The following is a 15,469-nucleotide window of genomic DNA, read 5'->3' as shown; positions in this document are numbered from 1 at the left end:
TTAGAGAAGGTAAACAAGTCGATAAGGTCACCCAGAAAGTGGCAATCAGGGTTTACACAGCTCTTCCTAGTTGGAAAGTTCTAGGTTCTGTCTCCTAGCCTCTTCATAGCAAGGTTCTGTTTCAACCTTCTTCATAACACACACACACACAAACACACACACACACACACACACCCCTCATATGTACACATTCACAGGAGAATCTTGTATCCCATTTAGTTTACTTACATATTTCTGGACTTAGCTTTATAAACACAATGATATGAATAGAATTCAGGATTGTTTTTCTCCTATGCCTAGTGAGTCAGATGTACAAATTAGTGGGCTTATTTGTTTTGCAATTCTGACATTTGAAAAGAAATTCAAAGTTGCTAATGCTCACGAATGTGCCTCAAAGCACTTGGGTGTTTCCACTGTGGTGGAAAGTCTCTCAGGCCGCATTCTTTTCATGGACTCCAGGGACTGCAGAGACAACTCCCTGCTGAATTTGCCTGGAGCAAGCTGTATTCATGGCAGCCAGAAGCTTCTGGCTTTGGTCCAACTCTGAGCTGGAGGAAGGCCATGAAATCACATGATGTTTGGACTCAAAGGGCAAATCAAAGAATGTGCTTCTCATCCTGCCCCACCCAGCAAAGTGTAAGCAGTGAGCAAGTGGATCCCTCCAAGAAGCTATTTCAACCCACTGGATGTGCCAGCACAGTGGAAGTGTGAGTCTCCAAGCCAGCCTCGCTGGGGTTACCAACACTTAGCAGAATTCCAGAACCAGCTAGTGAGAGTCAGAACACATAGGGAAAGATGGTGGGAGACCCTGGAAAGACACATGTAGGTCATTTTGTTAAGTTTCTCCCCCTCTCCCTCCATTAATGGGAGTGTTAGGGGAAAAGGATGTCCTAAAGCTAATTCCATACAGGCTTTGTGGACTCCACCCCCACCCCAGGCCAAAGCCAAAGACACTGGGAACTCCAAATCCCATTGTAACAGGGTGGTCCCCAGGAAAGGGGGAGGTTCCCTGCCCCACCCAAGGGAGGGTGGAGCTGAGCAGGAAGAGGAGAAGCTGCAGAAGAGACTGAGGAAGGAAGCAGGATGGAGCCAGGAGACCTGGAAGAGGCGCATGGAGCCTAGAGACACGTGAAGAAACTGTGCTTGTCTTTTGGTCATAGTCTGGGTGACACAGATGTGGGTGAGACCCGTGGGGAGGTGACAATGGCAGTTTTTATCTTGATGTTGATTTTGCTTTTTTCCTTCCGGGCTTGTCTGGTTATTTCTGACCCTTTGCTGTGGGTCCCCACTGGAAGATGCTTTAGACTTGTGGCAGGCTTTGGGGCTTTGCTCTGGGCCGATCCCATATGGATGGACTTTTACCCACGAGGGGACGGGTAACTTTGGGTGCTTCATTTAGAAACTAGACTCTTTGCCTTACCTGTATTGTTTCCTAGTTTTATTAAAGATCCTTCCATTAGTCTCATGTGTTTTGTGTTGATGCGGCGGATGGCCGAACCCATTTAGAATAGGCAGGTTTGCGGGGTTTGGGCTGCCCCTCTCCCTGTCCTATAACACCATCACCACCAAAGGGAAGGTGGTTGGGACCTGAGGGTGGGATTAAGCAGCCAGGTTGATATAAAGGCAGACACGTGGGCTTTGGGGGGAGTCCCCCATTTTGGCTCTCCACCAGCTAGCAGGGTCCGGCCAGCTCTGAGAGTGACTTTGGGTTTCCCGGTTGGCGGATCGGGTAGGACGCATTAAAGATTTTATTTCCCTATTTTCTCCCTGAGTTGTACATTTTCCTTATTTCCTTTTCCCTTGTAAATAAACCTTTCATTAACCTTTTGTGTGTGTCTGTAGTGGAGTATTAATAAGTCCCTTTTAAGCGCGTGGGTGAGGACCCACAGCCAGGAACCCGTTCAATATCGGGGCTGTCCTATAACAGGAGTAGGGGTGGAAATGATGAAAATAGTAAGTCAGGAGAGGAACGGACATAACCAATATTTCCCAGAAGGTTTGGATAACCAGGATTAGATTTTAGGTGTCCTAATCCAGGTAAGAAATCCCAGGATTAGAGGGCAACCTTCCTCTAGTATATTGGTTAATGGCCCATGGCTACTATTCCTGCATAGCTTTGTTAGTTAGATCTTCTAAGGGTCTATTTTTTTCAGACTTCAGTCTGCATATGATGGAGAGTAAAGGTGGGTGTAGAAGAAAACTCAGCTCATTATTGATAAAGAGCAAGAGGACACCTCTCATTTTCTACCTTTTTCTCTGTCTCTTCTGCTTCCCTTCTTTGTTTCAGATTTATATCTTCCATTCTTCTGGCTTAGGGAAAGAATAAAATAGGGCAGTCCCATAATGACTTTGAGAGTGTCCATTATCTAGACTATTCTTAACAGGAGAGTAATTTAGCTCTCCCTGACTGGATCTTATATGGCCTTTCAGAGTCCGCTGTGCAACCTTCTTGAGCCCAGCTGATGATCCTTGGCACAGTGAGCCAGGGGTCATGACAACATGGAGTGTACTCATGGGCCTAGGTGGAATCTTGGCTCAAACACATTGAGATACTGCAATGAACCCTATGAAATTGCAGATATGTAACTTTTAAAAAAATCAAACCTTTATTTAAAAATAATTGTAGACTCACATGCAGTTATAAGAAATATTACACAGAGAGCTCATGCACACATTTACTCATTTCCCCCTAATGGTAACATTGTGCAAACTATAGTCTAATATTACAACCAGTATGTTGACATGATCCAGTCAAACTACAGAGAGATTCTATCCCCACAGGAGCTCCCTTCTGCCTTTTTATGCCACACCCCTCTCTCCCGGGGAAACCACTACTTATCCTCTATTTATATAATTTTGCCATTTTAAGAATGTTATATTAAACTGATATAGCAAGAGAGATCAGAATACTGGTTGCTTCTAGGGGGAGAGATTTGGGGATACATGAGTGCTTAGGGGTTTGGAAGAACTTTCTGGGGTGACAGACATATTTGTTAGGTAATATTAGACTTGTCTGTTACACAAGTGTGCATCCATTTGTCAAACCCCATCACTCTTTTTTTTTTTTTTTTTTTTTTTTTTTTATATAGAGGCATGTTTTCTTTCTTTCTTTCTTTATTTGTTTGTTTTTGTTTATACATGCACTGGGTACAGTCAGAAGCGCGGGAGGGTGAGAGAATTCACCAGAGCCAGAGCGGGGAGCAGAGCAGGCAGAAGGACCGAAGTACACTGCTGAGGGGAGCAGCAGGAGAGGTCTGCGCGCCATGTGGGACCCTCCTCAGGTGGCCGGGGAGCAGCCGGGGATCGAACCGGCGCCGCAGAGGCCGCGGGCAGCTCCGTAACCCAGCGCTCAACCGCTGCGCCACCGGGGAGGCCCCCCCCATCACTCTTTTATGCTTTCTATTATAAGAAAATTATACCTGAATTAAATAAAGATGCATTTTAGACAAAAAATGTTATATTAATGGAATCATACAGTATGTGACCTTTTGAGATTTTTTTTATAGAGTCATTTTTATTTATTTATTTGTTTGTTTGTTTGTTTGTTTTGTTTATACAAGCACAGGGTACAGTCAGAAGAGAGGGAGGGTGAGAGAATTCACCAGAGCCAGAGCGGGGAGCAGAGCAGGCAGAAGGACCGAAGTACACTGCTGAGGGGAGCAGCGGGCGGCAGGAGAGGTCTGTGCGCCATGTGGGACCCTCCTCTGGTGGCCGGGGAGAAGCCGGGGATCGAACCGGCGCCGCAGAGGCCACGGGCAGCTTCGCAACCCAGCGCTCAACCGCTGCGCCACCGGGGAGGCCCCCTTTTGAGATTTTTATAAACCATTTGAAAGATAATTAAATGCATCATGTTCCTTTACACCCAAATATCTTAATGCGTATTTCTTAAAATATAAGGATATTTTCTGACATTACAGTTCAGTTGTCAAATCCAATAAAATTAGCATTGATACTTACTATGTAACCGTGATGTAAAATAGGACACATGAAAAGCACTTCATAAATATAGCTGTTTTTACTAAATGACGTAATTGTTAAGGGACCTTGGTGTTGATCATCTTCCCAGACTCTACCAATTACGAGCAAAATCACAAAATCGTGACAGAGACCAAGTGTTGGTGGTGGGTCAGCCCAGTCCCTTTTCAGTTTCCTATTCAGGAAAATAGGAAAAGGCCTCTCACCCCGCAGGATGCTGTCAGGCATAATGGCCTGTATGCAGAAGTTCTTTAAAAACCATGAGTGATTCACAATCTGTTGTATGAGAAAGACAAGCATAACTGTTAGATGCAAAAAAAAAAAAAAAAATCCTAATATAAAGTGGGATCACTCTAGAGCAGAAGCAAGGTAGGAAAAAAATATGGGTACCACCCAGGACTTGTCACCATTGAGCAGCTTTGTGATCTCCGGGCACCTCTTGGGGCTTCAATTTGTGGAGCTAAAAAAATCAGTGCACACCTCCGGGGATGTCTGTGTTAATTACTGATGCGCGCCGCAGCCGGGCACTCCATGGACACCTGCAGAGGGAAGGACGCACGTCTCGGGCACTCGCTGGAAGCTGCCCAGCTCCGAGCGCGCCCGGGGCCAGCGCCTCCCAGCCGCGTCCACGCCTCGGCCGGGCGCGCCCCGCGGGCTGGCGCGAGCAGGGTCCCCCCGGCCGCAGGCTCCTCCCCCGGCGGCCGCGTCTACCCTGGCGACGGCCGGGCACCTGGCAGACGCGCGGCGGCGGGGGAAGCTGGAGGCGACCCTCGGGCGGCGGCGGGCGGCGGGGGAGGGCGCGGGCGCACAGATGGGAGCAACTGAGAAGGAGGCCAAGAAGAGCCGGAGGCTGTTTTCTTCGCTGCGGCCGTGGAAGGCGACCCGGCGGCTGTGGAGGGCGCGCGCGGCTGGGAAGGCGGCGCAGGGTGAGTGTGGGCGCGGCCCGGGACCTGTTACCGCGCGCGGCCGGCGCCGGCCTCTGGCTGCGGGAGTTCGCGGGGCCCCGGGAGCCGTGGGCGGCATCTCGGGCAGTGTTCGCCGCCCCCCGAGGACTCGCGGGCCCGGGCGTGGCGGGGGGCATCGCGGCCTGGGTGTTCGGCCCGGCTGGGGCGACCCTCCGTGGTGACCCTCGGCCGCGGGGGCGAGACCACTCCCGGAGCTGCCCGGGGCCGCTGGGCAAATCTCAGGAGTGGTTTGGGCACGATCCCTCTCCCCCGTCCACCCGCCGTCCCTGCTCCTTCAGCATCTCCGGTTGGCGCAGGTGGTTGCAGCTTATTTTCCGCACAAGTCCCTGTCTGCCCTTTTGGCTCTGGACAGAAGGTATCAGCGCGCTCTAGGACAGAGTCTTAGGTTTGTGGTCCCTCCCGGCCGCCTAACACCTGGCCCAGACCCTGCAATGCAGAGCCCATGGAGTGGGGGTGTACTTTCGAACCCTAGGAACCTTCGAGGTCCCCACCCCTTTTCCAACCTGTCTGCGGTGACTCCGTGTTATCCAGTGAGCTCTAGCCACAGTAAAGTATCTCCCAAACACATTCCACCGTGTCCTCACCAAGACCTTCACTCACATTCATTCAATCACTACTTTCATTCATTCCACGAATTTTATGAATCTCACTGTATGCCAGAACCTGGAATGAACAGGTAGGCAAGGTCCCAGCTCATGCAACTCCTTCTAGAAGGAAAACAGACATTACGCACATAAAAACAGGTAAAAACTCCTATTGCAAAATCCTATTGCAGATATGCTTGGAAGGAATCACATACTCTGCTGGGAGAGGAAAAAAGGCAAAGGTGGACAGGCCTCTGAGGTAGTGCAATTTAAGCTGAGACCTGAGGACCGATTAGGAGTTGCTACAGCACGATTCAGAGGACAGTGTACCTGCCAGAGGAAATAAATAACACGTGGAAAGATTCCCAATGTGCCTGAGCTTAGCAAGGGGAAGGAGGACCTGGCTCAAGGTGTGGGCAGATCATGGCAAGGAGTTTGGATTTTGCACTAAGTGAACTGGGAAGCCACTAAAGCCTTCTAAGCAGGGACATGGCGTGATCTGCTGGCTCACTGCCTTCTCTCTATCTGCAATGGCCATGCCTTCATCTCTCAGGCCGGCCAAGTCTCATCCATCAAGAGTAGAATAAATGCCTTCTCCTCTGTGCAGCCTCTGCTGGGGTTCCTGCCACCTGTAACCTCTTTTTAGTATTTTGTTGCCTTTAAGGGCATTTGTCACTGGCATTGTAAATTCTACACAAGCAGGTCTCATCCACTTTACCTTTACATTCCCACCAGGCTAAGTCAGGGCTTGATACTTTGTGGATACCCATCTACATATGTGTGTGTTTGTGTGTCTGTGTGTGTGTGTCCTGTCTTGTCCATTTCGTGTTTCCATCATCTGAGAATTCATCTTCTGAGAGGCTGATATGCCTTGATTTCTAAAATGGCCGACCTGATCCCAGGCAGAAGCAAGATTGCGCCCGGCCCCTGTCATTCATATGGTCATCACCCTCCTACCCCAGGATGTTTTCAGGAGTATATGAATTAATGAGTTAAATGAGTTAATAATTGTAAACTGCTGGCACATAGTAAGCATTCTGAAAATAAATTTGGCAAAGAGCAGCAAAAATTGTTTTTCAAATATTTATTGTGTTAGGAATAAGCTTCTCTATTGTTAGTAGTTAGGGAAAATCTATGGCTTAGCATTGTGATCTTGTTGGCCTTCAAAGGATGTGTTGTTATTTTAGTCCCCACTGGCAGCAAGGACTGTTGCTGAAACTTAGTCAGGCTGAAAGCTTCTCTCCCCTTTTCTTTAGCATGCCTGAGTAGTTGATAGATTGATAATTGCAACAAGTATTCCTTAAGTGATAATTACTTGCATGGTGTTATTCCAGGTGCTGTGTGAATGTTTACAAAAGAGGAATGAATGGACATTGCCACTGTAGTAAGTTGGGTTAGAGTTAGTCTTCTAGTTTTATAATAGTAAAAAGTAGGTCTGTATACATAGCACTGTATACATAGCTGTTCTTTCCTCTTTTCTTCTCTGTTCCTGTCCTGGAGTTAACCATGGCTTCTCAGGGCCCATTACCAATCAACACCTCTCTTCTCTTAGGTAGAATCTTGGCTGCGCTAGGTTTTTTTTTCACTTCCTTTGTACAGTCTGGGGAGGCCATTATTACGTGTTATGTAATATGATAGCTATTTTCAGAATAGGTCAACTATCAAGTTCTTGTTTATATCTGAACAACACCCTGGAAGGAAGGAGTGCAGATGGTATTTATTTTCCTCTTTTTATAGATGAGGAAGGAAGGCGAAGCCAGTGACAGAGTGATTTATAGGAAGTGATGTAATTGGGTGAGTGGCAGGTACAGACTTGAGCACCCCTATAGTATCCCATCCACCATGTTATCTTATAGAAAAGAAATATATTCCAATATCTAGATCATGGGGGGAAGGAGTAAAATGAATAAATATGCGATGAAAGAAATCCACATCCCAATTTTATAAAAGATGGCTTGAATTTCTCATGTTAGTATCAGTCTGGGTATTTAGAAGTCTCTGTCTTGGCATCAGACAGACAGACAATGATTTGAATTTGTCATGAGTAAGTAGCCCACTACATGATTTTGGGCAGTGTGCCTAATCTGTCTAAAACTCAGTTATACATCATATAAAAAGGGGATTATATCCTGAGTCTTAATGTTACTGTGATGATTAAATAATATATATGTGTATACGAATACCTGGTTCATAGTAGTTCACGAGGTAGTAGTTACTTTTGTCAATATTAGTCCAGATCTTCTACCATATGTTCACAACCCAAATATGGTTTGTTATGGGGCTGGAAAGTTCAAGCCATGACTGAAACTGCTTTGGTAGAGTTATCTTCTGGACCAAACAGAAGGTCTTCCATGCCAGCATCCTTTTTCCTCCCGTCTTTTTTTCCACCAGGAGGCTGCAGATGAGAAATAGCATAGCTTCTGGGGCCTCCCTGTATCTTTTCAGTCTTTTCTACTCTGTGTTCTAAACACAGTGGGCATTCAGTAAAAATATTTGTAGTGCATGAGCCCTCTAGGCTATGTATCCCTAGAGAATGAGTCCGGAATCTGCAGTGAATATTTGGGACTAGAAATATAGTCATAATTACTGGGTTAAAAGGCTTATGCTCTTTTTGGAAAAATATTGCCAAATTGACCTCCATACACTTGTGTTAACTTAGTTCCCACCAGAAGTGTGGGAGATTCTTGATTCCTTACTTCCTTTCCAGTACTGAGTACTATTAGACTTTTTAAAGCTTGCCAATTTGTTGGGTGGAAATGATCCTGCATGATTTTTTTTATATTGAAATTCCTTGGTAAATACTGAAGGTGAAGATATTTCCACATGAATATTTGTCATGTGTGATCTTCTGTGAAAATGACTGTGTATATATCTTTTTTCATTTTTTAAAATTGGTGGTTTGTCTTTTTATTTTTTAATCCACATAGGAGTTCTTTAAATATTCTGAATACTAATTGTTTCTTGGCTTGTATGTCTAAAGAACTTTTAAAAATATAAGTAACCATGCAAATGGTCTTAAATGTGAATATGAACAAGCTGTGCTCAGTGGAAATTTATCTCCCCAGTGCTTCCATCCTTTCCACAGAATCATAGCTTAATCAAACATCAAATCTTTTAAGTTACAGAAAAGAGAGTGAACAGATGGTGCATTTTTTTTTTTTTGTGAGCAGTAGCTTTTCCTAACTCTTGCAATGATGGCAGAACACTGGTCCTGAGGTCCAGAAGTTACCTCTCCCGTGGTCTGTTGGGGGAAGGCAGAGAGCATTTTCCCTGGAAGACACAGATTGGGAATAGGGTCAGTTTCCACCAGCAGACAGTGCTATCCAGGACAAATTACTTGGAGAAGAGGAAAGGACACTTGTCAGGTGATCTGAGATTTAGTCCCTTACTGCTGTTTTCTAGTCATACACCCCTAAAAACATATCACATTAAATGGAGATAATGATCATTACTTAGGGATATTGGAAAGATAAAATGAGATCATAAATATGGACTGCAGAAATAAAAGGTCTGTTTGCTAGGTTCTGTGAAGTAATCAGCACTTTGCTAGAGTGGGAAAACCTCACTGATCTCCAGTCTTGATGCTGGTTGTCTTCTCTACCGTTTCTTCTGCATACGTGACTGTAAAGCAGTTCTCCAGGTGTGATCTCCGGATCTGCAGCATCAGTATCACCCAGAACTTGTTAGAAATGCAAAATCTTAGCCCACACCTCAGATTTACCAAATCAGAAACTCAGGAGGTGGAGCCTAGCAATCTGGATTTCATTTAACAAACCCTGCAGTGACTCTGATGTATGTTAAAGATTGAGAATCACTAGTGTAGTTGGATGTGCAAGAGCTTAAAAGCCAGCAAATGTGGGTTTTACATGTAAACTCTCATTTGCAGCTCATGAGCAGGTTACTAGACTTTCCTTGGGCTTCCAAACTCTCATTAGTAATGACCTTTCAAGGACTCGCCTGGGACTCCTTCTAGCTTAGTCATTCATTCCCAAAACATGCTGGGTGGAGTGAAGGGTGGGTATCTTCGCTAGCACCATCACCTTCAGTCCCTCTCCATTCAGATATCACTTCCTTCACAGGATTGTTGAGATAAGTAAATGAGAGGAGGTATCTTGGCTCTACTTCTTATTATGTATTTATCCTTGGATAGGTCACCTTACCTCCTTCTGCCTCATTTTTCTTATCCAAAAAATGAAATGGCAAGAGTTAACACATACCCACTGCTTACTGTGTACCAACCTCTGTCCTAAGCCTGTGCGTACTTTAATTTTATTTAATTCTTACACTTACCCTTTCTACAATCTCTGTTTTGCAAATGAGAAAACTGAAGCACAGAGAGATTAAGCAATGTTTCCAAAGTTATACAACTAGTAAACTGGGATTCAAACTCAGGCAACCTGCTATGAAAGTTCTTGCTTTAAAGACAATGCTTGGCAAGTAATAAATTCTTAGTAAATGTTTGATGATGGTGACGGTTGGAAAATCACACAGCACATAGCTGGCACACAGCACACACTCCAGTATTAATTCCCTTTCTCTGTCCTTGTGGCCTGGCTTTATGGCAGTTTGCGCTGCCCTCTTAACGCTTAATCACAAACCTCCATCCTCACCCCTCCAGTCAGTAATTTTTCTCTCCAACTCACTTCCTTTATGGACATCCAGATGTTCTGAGCAAACCCACGGTTTGACTGAATGGAGAGGGAGTGAAGGTGATGGTGCTGGCGAAGATACCCACCCTTCACTCCACCCAGCATGTTTGGGAATGAATGACTAAGCTAGAAGGAGTTCCAGGCAAGTCCTTGAAAGGTCATGAGGTCTGCCTAATTTGGAACATATGCTCCAAGTCTCTCTTTGCTTAACTATCCTCTAATCAAGAAATGAAACCTCATGAATTGTAACTTTAAGAACTTTTATTGCTTGGTTTTTCTTCAAAATGAAATTTACAGCTGAAAAGTTTAACCCACAATATCACAGCAGCGTTTTTTTTTTTTTTCTCATTTTTGTTTTGCTAGCATAATGAAAAGCCTTATCCTTTTTCAATTCAGAGTCTCACTCGTTGTTCTTGAAAATTCTCTATGGTTTTGCTTTCAAGATGGCCTCCTTGCTGGCCATGACTCACCGGTCTAGTGACTCAGAAGTGGCATCTAACAAGACAAGGAATGTGTAGTGCTGTGAAGGGACTTGGTGGCTGGTGGAGCCTCCCAGAAGCTCTCCCTAAATCTAGTTACTAGATGGAGTTATGTCCATTAGTGGGTGTTTGTTTATTTGAAGTTGGATCTGCCAGGGACACTGGTGTGTTCTGAAAATCTCCAAGGCTTGAGTCCACCATTGTCCCTCAACTGGCTGTGATCTTAAGGTTAACTGCATGGCAGGACATGGCTTTTGAGAATTTACCTGACCCTTGGAATGGTCACAGAATCAGGAGGTATAACACTTTGGTAAATATTGTGTCTGGAGGAAAAATAAAAGCTCTTTTTTTTTGAAGGGAGCTTCAGATCTCTTTTAATTTTTGAAAATAAACTATCCAATTAGAATGGATAGGCATGCAATAATAATAAATACAGCAAATGCAATAAATGTAGCAAAATATATTTGAAGATGGAGTTCACCAAGCAATTCTTCTATTCTTTTTTAAGTTTGAAATTTTTCAGAATGTAATGTTGGGTAAAATGCAGGTATCCCTAAGGTATCCGTCTTGAAAGAAAATCACCTCCCTTTTAATATAAGTGACAGCTCTTCTCCTTTTTCCACTCTCCTTCCAGCCTCAGTGTCCATTCCCACCTCCAAGCCTGCTTAATTAAAAAGGGCCTGGAGCAAGGCTGACAGGGGTTAGCTACTCCTTTATCTCAAGGATTTTATATTCATCCTGATAAGTAATTCTCATAATAGCACTGGAAACCAGTTATTATTTTCTGCATTTTAGGAGGAAATAGGCTCAGAGCAGTAAATGGCCCAGGTCACAAGATAATGGTTTTGTCTTAGAGCATTTATAGAGCCCTGACTTTGTGTACCAGGCTTTGTGCCATGTCCTTTAGATGCATTAACATACTGAGCCTCATCCATCCCTAGGAGGGGGTACCATTTTATCATCATGGTACAGAGCAGGAGATGGAGACTTAGAGAGGCACAAGAATGTGTTCAGCTTACTCTGGGGCCCAGTAAATGGCAGCCCCCATATTTGAATGCAGCCTCTCCTGCTTTAGCTCCCTCACCCTACTATTCAAGCCCAGGCCTTGGCACATCTCTACCTAATTTCAGTAAAATGACATATCTTATGGAAACCTCTTGTCATGAGACCACAATCTCCTGAGGACAGAGAATGTTTTGTTCACAGTGCGTTCTATCAGGTGATCAGAACTGTGCCTGACATGATGAATATTTACTGAATGAAAGAATGTATGAGTGGTGATTTCTAACCACCTACTTCTCTCACTGTCTCAGCTCCTAAAGGTGCTCCTACTGGGCTTTGCCCTTGGAGATAGAGATGTGTGTCTCCAGATGTGGTTTGTGAGCCAACATGACTCCTTTGGTGGCTAGCGAGGGGATCCAATGAAGGCAGATTGTCCTCATTCTCTTAAGTTTTTTCTTTTTTTTTTATTAAAAGTTTTTTTTTTTAATTTTATACAAGAACTGGGGTACAGACCAGATGCGTGGGAGGGTGAGAGAATTCACCAGAGACACAGCGGGGAACAGAACAGGTAGACTGACAAAATACACTGCTGAGGGGAGCAGCGGGCGCGACAGGAGAGGTCTGCAGCGCCGTGTGGGACCCTCACCTGCCGGCCAGGATCAAACCAGTGCTGCAGAGGCTTCGGACAGCTTCACAGTGTGGCACTCAACCACCTGTGCCACCAGGGGAGGACCCATTCTCTTAAGTTTTCAAAGAAGAGCATAAAGGTATACTATCCACTGCTGAGGAAGGATGGGGACTAAAACCAAATGCTTAAAATTTCCTGAAACTTTCAGGGAGAGTTTTTAAATGTGGCAGCTAGAATTCTACTCTAGGACCTCTAGTGGCCATGATAGCTTTCAGCTAGCTTTCACGTTAGCTGAATTGAACTCCTGCGTTGCAGTAGAGAGCAGGTGAACACTAGCAATTAGTTCTCTTTAATGTGCCCAAGCATATTGCTAATAATACCTTATATTTATATAGCACTTAGTTTACAAAGTACTGCCTCTGTTCTTCCTTTTAATCTTTTGAAGAGCCCTGTGCATAAATAGGACATGTATGATTAGTCCTATTTTACAGATGAGGAAACTGGCGCCAGAGAGTTATGTCACCTGCCCTACACCATTTGCTTAATTTCTATAGAGATAGGTCTTCAACCCTCTTTCTCAGTTCCTACTCCAGTAAAATTTCAAAGTTAATATTGTACTTAACCCAGCAATATCTGAAGATGAGAGCCACAGGTATGTGTTTTCTTCTTTGTTGTTCTTCTCCCAAGCAAGTTTCTGGACTGAGTCAATTAATCTTTCCCAATATCAATTTACTAATCTATGCAATTGGTAATCCTTGCCTTACCTCCCCCTCACCCCTCAACCAGTGAACACACTTGGAGCAGAGGAGGTAGTGAAAGTTCAGAATTAAAAAAAAAAAAAAAGAAGGGCCTCTCTGGTGGCACAAGGGTTAAGATGCAACCCATGAAGCAAACCATGAGGCTAACCGCAGACACTGCGGCGTGAGTTTGATTCCTGGCCAGCCAGAGAGCTACCCACGGGGCACAGCAGACCTCTCCTGGCTCGCCTCACTTCTCCCCTCAGCAGTGTCTTTCAGTCAATCTGTCTGTTCTGTTCCCCACTCTGTCTCTGGTGGGTCCTCTAACCCCTCGCTCCTCTGGCCTGTGACCCAGCTCTTGTATGCATAAATAAATAAATCTTAAAAAAACAAAAAAGAAGCTATTTCAGAGTGAAGACACATGGGGTGATGATCCTGACCCATTTTCCATAGATAAGTTAAATGTCATCTCCCAAGACACCCTGTCTAACGTGGCACCTCTGAAACCTCTTTAGCTGCTTCATTTTTCATCACAGCATTCAATGGCATTTATTATGTTTACATATATATTTTATTGCCTGTCTGAACTGTCCCACCAGAATGTAATAGCCATAAGAGCAGGAATTTGGTTTGTTGTCTGTATTCCTGAAGCTCTGACAGGTGGCACAGTACCTGGCACAAATAATTATTTGTTGAATGAAGGGTGGAAGGAATCTGATTGAATATAAGACTGAACTAGACGATTCATAGATTTGCTTGAATTTTCCTTGCTCTCTAACAGAGAGATCTCATGGTTTGACTTCCTCATTCCCATTTGTGGCTCATTCAAAGGCTTAAAACCAATCACGAAAGCACCCTTGAGTATTGACATATGCCTGGGTGAAATGCCTAAGTAGCAGACACAGGTCATTGTATGGCACTGTATGCCTTGGTTTTGTAACGGTGCAGCTTGAGGACTGGAGCTGGTTTCCTTCACTAAAGGAAATGGTTGTTGAATGAATGGCTATGTAAGAGGAATCTATACAGGGCATTTAATTTCCCTCCAAAGTTAAGGTCTCCATCTGAACGTACGTCTGGCTCATGGCACTGTCATTCCCCTTTCAATTTAAACCAAATCTCCCCGGAGACAAGGAGGCTCTGAACAGTAGGATCCCTAACCTAAGGGAAGGAAAAGCAAGTGCAGACTCCAGATCCAGTTCCATGCCATGTTTTGGAATTTCTGTTTACGTCTACCTCCATCCCCATCCTTCCGCTCCAGCATAAGCAAAATTATAACCCCCACATACCGACTTGCATGCAATTTTCAGAGCCTGGGTGCTCCTCCGTTGAGGGACTTTGCCCCCGAGACCCACTGACTGTCTGTGAATGACAAATCAAAAGTCAGGGTTGCAGAATCAGCCGGACTTGCCTGCTCATTTGCAGCAGAGGGAGGAAGGAAAAAAATGAAAGATTCTGAAAATAAAGGTAAGGGGCTGACTGCAGAGGGGAGGCTAAAAGATGCTTGTGATGAACTGTCACTCCACAGCCTTGCTAGTGTGTATTAATGGCTAATTTAAAATTACCGTGCACATATTATTTTAAAATTCTAGTTATATAATAAACATGACTTTAAAATGACTGGCTTCTGTTTTCCAAGTATTGTGTCATTCAGTTTTCCATTTTTGTGCTACCGAATACAACAATATTTATATTGGCTTAGAAACACATGTTTCCATTTCACAGATTGCCTTCTAGTAGCTCCTAGGGTTTTGATAATTTTATTTTGTGAGTGTTCACAATAATTAATGTGTAGGTCTACAATGCGTTCTTGGAATTGAAATATCAGAAATACTTTGATCTTGCATAGTTTGGGTTCTCGAGAAAAAAACGTTCACCCAGAATTCCTTAATGAACATTAATCTTTTCAGAAGGACCCTCTAGGGAGCCGTCCCTGACCTTCAGAACTGCTTATCCTGCAGAGAGATACTCCGATGCAAACTACCCACCTCCCCCCCGAGCCTCCACCCTCCTAGATCCCTGGTTTATTTTGGCCCCCCCACTTTCCCTCTCTTCACCCCCGCCTCTCCGCATCACTAATTCCGTTGGAGGCACTGGGAAGGAGAGGACGGCTATAAATGAAAACTCAGGAAAGGAAAGGGTTTGCAGAAAATGAGCCAACCAAATTTTAAGTTCAACAACAAGCATTCCGGGGGTTAAAATTCCGAGGCTCCTTAAATTTTCTGCCGCAGTTGGGGGAGGAGCAATAGACCCTTAAGTCTCAGGAGGCTACACGTGTCCCCCATCCTGTTCCAGGAAGGAGCCCTTCCTACAGCGTCGGTGCTGCGCGGGTCGGGGTGCAGGAGGAAGGCTCAGAGGGGTTCAGGCCACGGGAATAAGCCCTCGGCGGCCGCCGAGGCTAAGGACGCCATCTCCGCTGCCTGTTCCTTGCCTGGCTTGCCTAGCTCTAATTT

General features: G+C 44.8%; 1 protein-coding gene across 3 annotated transcripts in view; it reads left to right on the top strand.

The window, feature by feature from the left end:
• The first annotated feature begins 4,872 nt into the window (after positions 1–4,872).
• The window catches only part of DNAJC6 (DnaJ heat shock protein family (Hsp40) member C6), a 120,104-nt gene continuing 109,507 nt past the window's right edge, over positions 4,873–15,469 (top strand). For 2 of the 3 annotated variants that reach the window (XM_054691182.1, XM_037499391.2), the window contains exon 1: positions 14,267–14,483. In XM_054691182.1, coding sequence (XP_054547157.1) covers positions 14,462–14,483 — 22 coding nt within the window. In that variant the 5' untranslated portion in view covers positions 14,267–14,461. Of the gene's footprint in view, positions 4,902–14,266; positions 14,484–15,469 lie in introns of those variants that run through there. The other variant, XM_054691183.1, reaches the window with a different exon arrangement.

Source organism: Talpa occidentalis, unplaced genomic scaffold, assembly GCF_014898055.3.
Source record: "Talpa occidentalis isolate TD23 unplaced genomic scaffold, MPIMG_talOcc4v2.1 talOcc4.9, whole genome shotgun sequence".
NCBI classification, from domain to species: domain Eukaryota; kingdom Metazoa; phylum Chordata; class Mammalia; order Eulipotyphla; family Talpidae; genus Talpa; species Talpa occidentalis.
Note: the sequence above shows the minus strand (reverse complement) of the source record. Positions and strands in the feature narration are given on the sequence as shown.